This window comes from Lissotriton vulgaris, unplaced genomic scaffold (genome assembly GCF_964263255.1).
Source record: "Lissotriton vulgaris unplaced genomic scaffold, aLisVul1.2 SCAFFOLD_2108, whole genome shotgun sequence".
NCBI classification, from domain to species: domain Eukaryota; kingdom Metazoa; phylum Chordata; class Amphibia; order Caudata; family Salamandridae; genus Lissotriton; species Lissotriton vulgaris.
Genome location: NW_028241102.1, coordinates 27764 through 40016, shown reverse-complemented (window position 1 = coordinate 40016; position 12253 = coordinate 27764). Strand labels below are relative to the sequence as shown.

The following is a 12253-nucleotide window of genomic DNA, read 5'->3' as shown; positions in this document are numbered from 1 at the left end:
CTATATGGCACAATATGAGTCCATGTTTGTAGAGAATAATAACCCATATAAGAACAGTATCATACAATGGTGGCGGTACAAAGATGACGTCTGGCTCCTGTGGCAGGGGAGCCAGACCGAACTCTTGGCGTTCCTTGATTGGATCAACAATAGACATAGAGATATTAAATTCTCTATAGAGACTAGCACTACGTGTATGACATTTTTGGATGTTGAAGTCACCTGCGAAGAAGGCAAATTAAAAACATCCCTGTATAGAAAAACGACTGACAAGAACACGATTCTCCACCACAAAAGTTACCATCCCAGAAGTCCTAAGGCGAATTTGCCATATGGGCAAATGTTACGCATCCGGAGAAATTGCTCCGAGATAGGAGATTATGATCAGCATGCCCTGACATTCTGCAATGAGATGATCCACAGGGGATATCCACGGAAGCTTTTGAAGAATTCCTACAGGAGGGCTAGATTTACTCCTCGAGAAACTTTACTACAAGTTAAGGAGAAAAAGGAATTGGACCGATTGGTATGCGTCACCACCTTTGGCCCTGACACGCATAAGCTAAGACAAGCGGTTCTCAAAAACTGGCACTTGCTGGAAGAGCTGGAATGCCCTTTCCCGCACCCCATCTTCGCATACAAAAATAATCGTAGTGTGGGGCAACAAATTGTGAGAGCAGACCTTCCAAAGTCCCAACCAAAGCATGATCTCCGGGCGCTATGGGACATGAAACCAATAGAAGGACATCACAGATGCGGTAATTGTGTGTCATGTGGTAGCACTATTGAAGGGATTGAGTTCCAACATCAAGGAGTGAAATGGAAACATCTTGGTTTTTCAAATTGTAAAACGAAAAACGTAATTTATGTGATCATTTGCCCATGCCTCAAGATCTATATAGGCAAAACAAACCAACAGGTCAACCTTCGAATAGGACAACATAGGTCAAGGATTAAAAAGAAAATAATCACAGCCCCAATGGTTGAACATTTCGTGGAAATGTCCCACAATGAAAATGACTTCAGGTGGTCCGTTCTTCAAACAATGAGTCACCTACAGCGCCCTGCAGACATTGATAAGCTATTACTTGAGAAAGAAGCTTACCTCATTCTAAAATTTAATTGTATAATGACTGGCTTGAATAATATGTCAGAGTTGTCAAGAATCTGAGCCTTTACGCCATACTGCCTGGCTGTCACTGCAAACACGGCCCTTTGCCGCCAACAAGCAAATAGTACCAACCCTAATAAACTAATATCTAATTGTCTCCACAAAAACACTCCTGCAATCCCCAAGTGTCAATGTGATTCCTCCTTTTTTTAAGATTGAAGAGCAAGTTCCACACATTTTTAATCAAAACTTCAAATCCCAGAATGCAACAGCCCCTGCAATCGTTTGTTTTAAGTATAAGCAAGATGGCCGCGGGCCTCATATGCGAACAGGGAAGCGAGTGGGAAGCACCGTTTGTAAGCAAGAGAAACAGCCTGCTGCTACAGGTAATGCAACCGGCTGTAAATGCGGCGGTTTTGTACACCGCAAGTACCGCGAGGTAACTGATAATGGTTTCCTCCTTCTTTTCTATACAGTAAAATCCACTGAAGTGCAAAAATAGAAGGACGAAATATCTTGAAGCAATAGTGATTCCGTAATATCTACAGCCCCGGCTGGAGCAGTGGACAGGGGGCGAGAGGCGGCGCCTCGATTTGCGTCTTGACAGGTATGAGCGCTACTGCGTTCTGGGCTCAATGTTAGATGCATCGAGTGTAAAACTTCTTAATAAAGCATGTACTTATACGCATATTGCCCAAACAGGTAGACGCCATCAATTGAGAAGAGGAAGCGAGTTCCCGGTAACCTGTAGTTCAGGTAGGAAAGGCACATGATCTAGATCAGTCAACCTTTTTTAATTTTGACACAATGGGGTATTACAAGCAGGTATTGTGTTGTTTATATAGATCCAAAAGACAAAGAAAAAGATATCCCTCTGCACCCTCCTTTTTGCATCGCAAGACCGCTTAAATTAAGGTATGGGCTGTTCTTAAAGTTACCGAAGAATTTTCGTAAGATCTTGTAAAATTCTAGAACCATGATTAGTAAATATGAAAACCTTTCACTCAATCCCTAGATTGTTTTTGTGCAAAAGCGTTCCCAGATGAGACCCGAAGACAAGACTTGGGTCCATTATTAGAAGCCAAGCAAGCTCAACGACGTAGGAAGATACAGGTACTTCCATCATTTTTACCCAAACGGTGTGGTTACAAACAAAAAAAGAGGCAACTGGTTGTATTAAAACTTTGTTTTTCTACATCCCATTAGACAAATAACAGAGCCCTGATGATGGTTTGGACATTAATGGTCCGAACTTGAAACGCGTCGGCAACCCCTGCAAGAGCTAATCACAACATCCAGTTTGTTCTAGAATAAAACTGATACATGCGTTTTTCGCTCTTATAATGAACTGGCTCTTTTCATGAAAATAATTTTGATTATGAAATGAATTAATGTATTACAGATTTTGTTATACTGTAATGTGGATCGTTTGTTGGATGTAATGTTGATGTTTTTTTTCGAATATTTTTGTAAAGCATTTTTGTGTCAAGTATTATTGAATAAGATTGTTAATTGTCTTTTGTATTGTGTATCCTCTTTCTGCCATTTTTTTGAAAGTTGTTTTGTATAAAGAAAAAAAGTAAAAGGTATAAATAAATATACCGGACCAGATTTAATTAATTTGTTTATTTGGTCTACACTTAAATTTACTGAGAAAGGGGGCAATTTTCTTGTTGCTAGGTCCAAGGAGGGTAGGCAACTGACACAAGAACGAGTCCAATTGATTTCAACAATTTAACAGCCAAAGACACAAAAAGAAGTGCGTGCATTCATTGGTCTCACTTCATATTGCAGACAATGGATCCCTCAGTATGCCCACATAGTCAAGCCACTCATACAGCTAACTACAGTGGAAGCAGCCATTCCTACCACTCTCCCTTGGACATCAGAACACTCCCAAGCATTTGAAGCTCTAAAACTAGCTCTGTGTCAAGCACCAGTTTTGGCCACCCCGAATTACAGCAAGCATTTTACCTTGTTCGTGACAGAACGTGACGGAATAGCACTATCTGTCCTCACACAAGACCAAGCAGGAAGAAATAGACCCTGTGCTTATTTTTCTAGCACATTGGACCCCGTAGCACAAGCTTTGCCTGCATGTCTGAAATCCGTTGTGGCTACAGCCCTGGCCATAAGACAAAGTGATTCAATAGTGTTGGGACACCCCCTGATAGTACAAGTGCCACATGCTGTGGAAGTCCTTCTAAACAGAACTCAGACACAACACCTGACTGTAGCAAGACTGACAGGATACGAACTAACGCTCTTCCAGCCACACATAGAGATAAGACGATGCAACATATTGAACCCTGCTACCCTTTTGCCCTCAAGCTCAGATGGCACGACACAACTTGACTGTGTGGAGATGATCGATGTAGTGACAAAACCAAGACAAGACCTAACAGATGTTGCACTCCCAGATCCTGATGTAACACTTTATGTGGATGGATCGTGCATGAGAACAAGCGCTGGAGAGTTAGTGGCAGCCTATGCAGTAACAACGGACTGTAAGATTATAGAGACACAAAGAATAGACATCCTGTCAGCCCAAGCAGCAGAGCTCATAGCTCTGACACAGGCCTGCATATGGGCAAAACAATTGAAAGTTAACATCTATACCGATTCCAAATATGCATTTGGTGTAGTTCATAATTTTGGAGAGTTGTGGCGAGAAAGAGGTTTTCTTACCTCACATGGGGCCAAAATACAACATGGTCCCCTGATTCAAGCCCTACTAGATGCCATACACCTACCTACAGACATAGCTATTCTGAAGTGCAAAGCACATACCAAAGCTACAGACACCATATCTAAAGGAAATGACTTAGCGGACCGGACTGCTAAACAGACAGCCCAGAGTCCAGCGAACACAACAGACTCTCAGTTACCAACACAGACTGTCAGTATGGTAATAAGAGACCCCTTGAAAGATGTGCAAGACATACAGACACATGCCACCGCAGATGAAATAAAGAAATGGACTGAACAAGGAGGGGTACAGACTGATCAGGGTTGGATGACCAAGGACCAAGCAGTATGGTTCCTTCCTGACTCTATGGTACAAGTCATAATTGACACGGTCCATAGCCCCGCTCACCTAGGCGAAAAAGGTATGCTAGACAGTTTACGGAACATCTGGTTTAACAAACATCTAAGAGCTGCAGCCAAACAAAAAGTAAAAACTTGTATGATATGTTGCCAATTCAATCCTGGTAAAGGAGTACCAGTAGAACAGGGTGGATTCCAGCCCCCTGATCATCCTTTCGAAGTCCTCCAAATGGATTATATCCAAATGGACAGATGTAGAGGATACAAATATGTACTAGTGGTAGTGTGTACACTGACACGATGGACTGAAGCATACCCCGTCCCAGACTATGTTGTCCAGACAACTGCTAAGCAATTAGTGAGAGAATTTTTCCCCAGGTATGGGTTACCAAGGGTCATCTATTCAGACAATGGACAGCCTTTCTCTTCCAAACTAATGGAGGCTGTTTTTCTTCTATTGGGATATTTCTGGAGATTTCATTGTGTCCGACACCCTCAAGCAGCTGGCCTGGTAGAGCGACACAACCAAACCTTGAAAACGAAACTAGCCAAAGTATGTGCAGAAAAAGGGATAGACTGGGTCACTGCCCTCCCGGTCGCTCTCATTTACATGCGGATGGTGGCACATTCCCGGACGGGCCTGTCCCCTTTCGAAATAACATTCGGGAGACCTCCTAACATTTGGGGTGTCCTTTCTCCTAGGAAACTAACTGAAATTGACTCTAACATGTTGACAGATTACCTGGCTTCCTTGATGTCTGCACTCCACTCTTGTCGTTCACAGGTTACAGCAGCATTTCCAGATCACACCACACCTGAGGAACACACCATCAAGCCCAGTGATTGGATACTTGTACGGAACTTCGATCGTACCAGCCCCCTGGAGAAAAGGTGGACGGCTCCCAAATTAGTTCTCCTGACCACGAGGACGGCCGTCAAAGTAGAAGGACGTAAAGGGTGGCTCCACGCTAGCCCCTGCAACAAATTTTTTTGACCAACACCAACAGACACTGTGCCCTGTTCAACGGCTATAAACGCCCCGGATATAAATAACATTTCGCCACTTCCAGAACCCACTCCTCAACAGGAATACAGATCGCGGCTGCGATCTCCCCAAAAATAGACTAAAAACATTACACCTGATCGTAACGAACCGGTGGCTAATTAAGCCCAGGAACAAGCTCTTGGTGAAGCGGCTGCTGGGAAGCGTTTTGATCTCGTGTACAGATACATTTTGATATTAAATTAATAGACAATATGAGGAGAAATGACATGATGCGCAAATTGAAAAGGACTAATTATGTAAAATTACTGCATAGCAAGTTCTCGATTTTTCTAATAATAATGCTACTTGTTTGCTGTGTAGCAGCCTTTCTGGGTTGGATTTTATATACAGTTTTCCCTCCACATTCTTCCACACTTGTAAAGAATACCACTATGCATTCCCATGTTGATCTTCCCCTACACCTCGAGGACAGAAGAAAGGAATTTATAAATAAAACACATTCATTTCCACTCTCCATAAACACCAGCTCATAGTCAACAAGACAAACTGTTGGGTTTGTGGCTTGATGCCACATTCCGTACATAAGGGAATGCCCTTTTTCTCCCTCCCGTTCGGTTATTCAGGGTCCGCCTATATGCACTAGCTATGATATTTTCTGCCTCAGTCAGAAACATTCCCCCGACAAAATTGAAAAACGAGAGTAATTGGAACGAAGTAAAGACAAAAATAGTAAAGGCTGTTTCTAAAATGGTGGATCTTACTGTGACCTGGGGAAGGGCCGAAGATCACGAAAATATCAGTTACTCTCAGTTCCATGACATCGCTTCCTTCAGGGAAATGTTTTCTGTCAATCAAAGACAGACAGATCAAGGAGGTTGGGTAGTACCGCAAAACGGCCTGTTTTCTATAAGAGGAAAGGGAAAGGGGGAAGTAATGGGGAACAGCGAGTGTGATAGGACACGCTCCCGATTTTCCGACCATAGTAACTTCCCCAAACACCTATTTCATCTGTGGACCCCATGCACGCACTTGGTTGCCTCAAGGCTGGTCTGGAAAGTGCTACATCGCATTCCTTTTACCACCAACTTACACAGCCCCTGCCAATTACCACCTGGTTGACCCTCTGACCTAAGTTAAAAGACAACGAATGGGGGTCATAGATGCAGAAGATACTGCAGGACAAGAAGTTGGAGACTTCTTTAAAGGTTTTCTCCCTTTCTGGGGACCTATGACAAATAGTCGCCACATCCGGCAACTGACTCGTGTAGTTCAGGCCGCCATAGACGAAACAACTGGTGCCTTAAATAACATTACAGCTGAGGTAGCTGCAGACAGACTCATGACACTGCAGCACCGTATAGTTTTAGATGTCCTGTTAGCCGACCGTGGTGGTGTGTGTAAGGTGATAGGGTCCAGTTGCTGTGTATTTATTCCAGACAACGCCCCATCAGTTTACTCTGCTATATCCCACCTCCATGTACTATCCGACAAATTGGATATGGACACTGGTACATGGTCCCTGACCGGCTGGTTGTGGGACCTCCTGTCCACCTGGGGGTGGAAGGCACTAACAGTCCTGGGCCTCGCTTTGGCCACTATTTTCACCTGTTGCCTCTGTGTCCAGTGTGGCCCCGCCCTTTGTGGACTGTGTGCCACTACCTGTACTCCTCGTCCACGAAACAGAGGAAAGAAAAATGAAATGATTATGTTGCAAGAACAAGTGTACGACCTAATGAATATAGAAATTGATTAAGAATTTCTGTAATAGGGTTTCTATGGGACAAGGAGGGAATGTGGAAAGTTGACTAAAAACTCCCTTTTTCTCCCTGGTGTCCCATCATGCACCCTATCCACCCTAACATCGACCAGGCAAGCCGATTTTTCTACTTCAAGCACAAATCCTGTTATACCCCTCTCTTGCCTGTTTTTTTCCTCATAATAATGGCACACGCAAAGAATGATGGCCAGCCATCATGTATCTTACGGGTTTCCGTCCCGTTCGATATTTTCCCTTAAAGCAAGAACGGAATCAGTTAGATGGTTGCCTCGCCAAAACCCCCCCTCCCTAATTTCTATCACGGAACGAGCAGCTTTCGCTCATCAATGATCTATCAGCTTGCGGGGGCAGCCATGGGTTGGGTCCACAATCAAGAGAAAACCTGATCAAGCACATGAGACAGCCACGAAGAAGAATAGTTAACCACGGCCCATTCTCCTTCTCCTCAGCTGCACACACATACCATTGTGAAACATCACCGCCCTTGTGTGGAAGCAAGGAGCACACAATGCCTCGCCCTCTTTACCTTTCCGACAGAAATGACCCTGTAACAATACCTCGATTCTCTGTCCCCAGACACTAGTAACTCTGTAACTTGTCACCACAATCACCCCGCTGCAATGTGTTTGTCTATGTCTAAATGTAATTCAAATTATTCTTTAAATGAGAACAAGCATGCTATGTCTTCCGTATGATTACATCATGAATGATTGAATCAAGTCCGGGGAACTCCTTCTTTTTGATTGTACTCATAATGTATATAAGTGCTGTTATGTTCCAAGTAAAGCAGACTACTCCTGAACCCGCTTGGTGAAGGAGCTCTCCCTTAACTCGAATTCTGGAATAAAACCCTTAAAACTCGAAGACCACGGACTCTGCTCCTCATTTTATGTATTACCTTTCTTTGGTAACTATAGAAATTCCGACAGCGTAAATAATACGTTTTTATTTACCACATTAACCACACTTCTATGGCGGTGCAGTTCCGCTGTATTCACATCAACCACAACCTTCTGAAAGAAGGCGGATTGCACTCACGGGTCAGGTAAATAGTTTCCTTTATTTCATCTTACAGAGACCAACAGATCCCTACTCGTTTCGGTCTAGCTAAGACCTTGATCACGGGTATATAATGGGTGTGTTAATATAGATAAGCATTTTAATAAAATTACATAACTAAGTGGCAGCTTGCTTTAAAGCATATTGTCCTGACGTGTTTTGGTTATATGTTGAAGGAGGGAATTAAAACCATAAACAAATGCTATAAAAATTAAAATTATAAACACATATTTAAAAGTATATATTTGACGAATATTAGGAAATGTATTGGAGTCTAGGAATTATAGATTTACTATTCCCACTCCAGTTTATAAAACAGTAGAAAAATTTTAGGGCTTTAAAGTGGCGAAATATATTTCTACCACTCTAAACAGCACAACAATTGGGAAAGGTTGGACTTCAGAGGGGTTAAATTTACTATTCCAAATCCAATCTGTGCAACAGTAGGGAATGCACTGAACTTCGAAGGGGTTAATTTTACTATTCCCACTACAGTCTGTGCAATAGTAGGGAAAGTGTTAGACTTCGGAGGGGTTAAATTTAATATTCCCACTCCAGACTGTGAAACAGTAGGGAAAGCATTGAACTTCAGAGGGATAAGATTTCCTATTCCCAATCCAGTCTTTGCAACAGTAGGGAAAGCACTGGACATCAGAGGGGTAGGATTTACTATTCCCTCTTCAGTCTGTGCAACAGTAGGGAAAGTGTTGGACTTTAGAGGAGTTACATTTACTATTCCTACTCCAGCATAAGCAACAGCAGGGATAGCACCTGACTTCAAATAATTTAAATCTACAATTCCCACTCCAGTCTGTGCAACAGGAGGGAAAGCTTTGGCCTTCGGAAGGGTAAGATTTACTATTCCCATACAAATCTGTGCAACATTGGGGAAAGCGTTGGGTTAAATTTACTATTTACACTCCAGTCTATGCAACAGTAGGGAAAGTGTTAGACTTCGGAGGATAAGATTTACTATTCACACTCCAGTCTGTGCAACAGTAGAGAAAGCATTAGACTTAGTAAGGTTTACATTTACTATAAACACTCCAGTCTGTGCAACAATATGAAAAGCGTAGGACTTTGGAGGGGTTAAATTTACTATTCCCACTCCAGTCAGTACAACAGTAGGAAAAGCGTTAGACCTCAGAAGGGTCAGATTTACTATTCCCGCTCCAGTCTGTGAAGGCCATCAAAGACTTCTTTCAACTCTTCAACAGCACTGGGACTCTGCCATCTGTGAGTCCTGTCCTGCCAAGAGGTGCCAATCCAGTTCTGAGCCCCTGAAAGGTGATATCTGCTGTCCAGAATCATCAAAATGTATGCAGGGACGACATTGCACCTATCAAAACCCAAACATTGCCTTTTGATGCCGACAAAGGAGCCAATCAAAGACATCACCCCGATGGACTGCGCAGGCTCAAGGATGATGGACAGCGTGGCTCAACGATGACGCCGCTCCTTCATCGTAAAGATGTTCGATGCCGAAGCCTTCACCGACTGCGCAGATTGCTGCTTACTGTTTGCCTCTATCAACGGGATCTATGACGATTTGGAAAGCGTTGGACTTCGAAGGGATAACATTTACTATTTCCAGTCCAGTCTGTGGAACAGTAGGGAAAGCATTGGACTTCAGAGGGTTTACATTTCCTATTCCCACTCCAGTCTGTGCAAGAGTAGGGAAAGCATTGGACTTCGGACCGGTAAGATTTATTATACACACTCCAATCTAAGCAATAGTAGGTAAACTAATTCACTCCAAACACATTATATACTTGAATACCCCTAATGATTTAGAAAGAATATAAAACTCTAAATATAAATATAGTTCTTTAACATAAAATACATATGAATTACAAAAATAAATAACAATTATTCAATCTACAAAATTCATAAACAATTACATAATTAATTTTCGATTAAAAAATACTGCTTATTTAATTATTACTTAAGTAATTTTCCATCCTATACCCTTACAAACCTAGCTACCAACAGCTAAAATATAATGAAAATAAATAACACAACTTACATAATTGAAAAACAATTACATAATTACCTAACTATGTATAATTGTTAATTATTACTTAATTTATTTCCCACCTCACAAGCTTACAAACCTAGCAGCCCACACTTCAAATATAAATACATCATAAAATTAATACACAATGTACATAAATATGTAATCAATTACATATTTAATTATACATTACTAATTATTATTTTTTAATTATGATTTAAATAACTTCCCACCATATACTCCTACAAACCAAACAACCCACAACTAAAAGATAACTAAAATAAATCAATGCTACATAATGTACATAATTAATAATCAATGCAATAATTAATAATAAATTAGTAATCAATTGTTAATTATTACTTAATTACCTTCCACCCTATACCCCAACAAACCTAGCAGCGGCACAAAAAATATACCCAAAATATATGATCATTACACAATTTACATAATTAATAATAAATTAAGTAATTAATAATAAATTATGCATTAATTGTTATTTAATATATAATAAACATCCCTCCCTTTATCTCTACTAACTTAACAACCCACACCTAAAATATAAGTATAATAAATTAATATTACATAATAAACATAATGAACTTACTTAAAAAATATGAAATGCTTAATAATTAATTATTAATTAATTGACTTCCCAACGTGCTTCCCTACACACCCACCAACTTGATACATTGCTACAAATGACTAATAACAATTAAAAATTCTAACTCACTCAAAATTACAAATTATATAAAACAAAATTATAACAATTATACAAAATTAATATATAAACTAAAACACGTTAAAATAATTAAAAAACAATATTCTTTACAACCATATTATTGAAAACAATAGTTACAACTATAATATTCTTAACAACTATTTTAATTATCTGAGAAAATTATTATTGACAACGATATTTCTGCATCACATTTTTGCATCACAATATTTTTTTTCGAAACTTCTGGCTCCTGATATTCACAACTCAATATTTTGTGCAAATACCACATTAATGTCAATAAATGGTGAAAATATTTCATTAGCTTTTAGATCAACCACTTGGTTTTGATACCAGTGATAGCATAGTGAAGAAAAACCAAAAGGGCAACAAAATTCATTGCCGATACCTGCTTTCATTTTTAATGAAATGATGAAAGTCACATGATAAAGAGATAGACCTTGCTCAAATGATTGCAATGTGGCTTCACATAATTCCAAATAACCATTATATAAGGATTTGTACAACAAAGAACATAGAAAAGCCTATCATGAACTAGGTCATAACAAGATTATGCTTTTTGTGTAAAGTTACTATAAAATATGTGCTATTTTACATCACCCCTCATAAATGTCTCTCTCTCGTCCTTCTTCAGCTGATGAATGGTCCACTTGTTGCTATTGTTGTTGTTCTCATTTGGTGGTCTACTGGGGTTCTCCACAGATGATCCAGAGGATGGACTATGACTACTATCCTCAGCCTGGTCTGTCTCTTGTGTCTTTAGGTTTCCAGTCCCAGGTGGAAGCAAAGATGCTTGAGAGGAGTCCAGGCTCAATCTATCAGGCTCATCATCCTTGGGAACTGTGCTGGCTGTACTGTTCAAGTCACCTTCATGTGCATCTAATAGAATAAAATAAATATGAATGAAATGTCCAGAAAGCCTCTATCTTTCTTAAATTGACAAAACATATACTGTAGCAAAGTCCATGGAAAAGAATTTGAAACCTATAGATAGATGAAACTTTTACTAGAAAATGCCTCAATAACTTCCTTAGGTCATTCATCATGGATGTCCTCCACATATTCAAGTCACGAGAATAATAAGTAGCAGTGCAAAAATTCACTGATGAATGCTGGTGTTTCAGCCTTATTGGCCCCTCATAGCATGATCTTTCTCAAGGGATGCTAACGTACCAGAGTGAAATCATAAAACAGAGTGAGATACATGAATTATTAACAAATATTAGGGTTAAGTGTAGCTCCCCATGAACATTTACATTTGTGCTAGATTTGTGTTTGCAAAACAGAGGTTGAATGGTGTTCCCAGAGGTCAACCCCATCCCTCACTTCTTCTTTCTCTGCTATTCTTTCATTTCTAATCCTGTCTGAAGCATACACACACATGTATCTGCCAAAGTAACCCTATGGAGTGTGTACCTGGGCTTGCTTCTGCATGAAAGCGCAGCTCCCCTTGTTACATTGAGTTCAGAGGATCTTCCTAGACCAGTGTTGGAAAATGG

The 12253-nt window shown here is 40.5% G+C and overlaps 1 protein-coding gene across 1 annotated transcript in view; it reads right to left on the bottom strand.

Annotated features, from left to right (window-relative positions):
- The window catches only part of LOC147672110 (uncharacterized), a gene marked incomplete at its 5' end in the record, with an annotated part of 100454 nt that extends 88821 nt beyond the window's left edge, over positions 1-11633 (bottom strand). Inside the window, one exon of the mRNA XM_086948029.1 lies at positions 11355-11633. Coding sequence (XP_086804155.1) covers positions 11355-11633 — 279 coding nt within the window. The remainder of the gene's footprint in view (positions 1-11354) is intronic.
- Between the last annotated feature and the right edge of the window lie 620 nt (positions 11634-12253).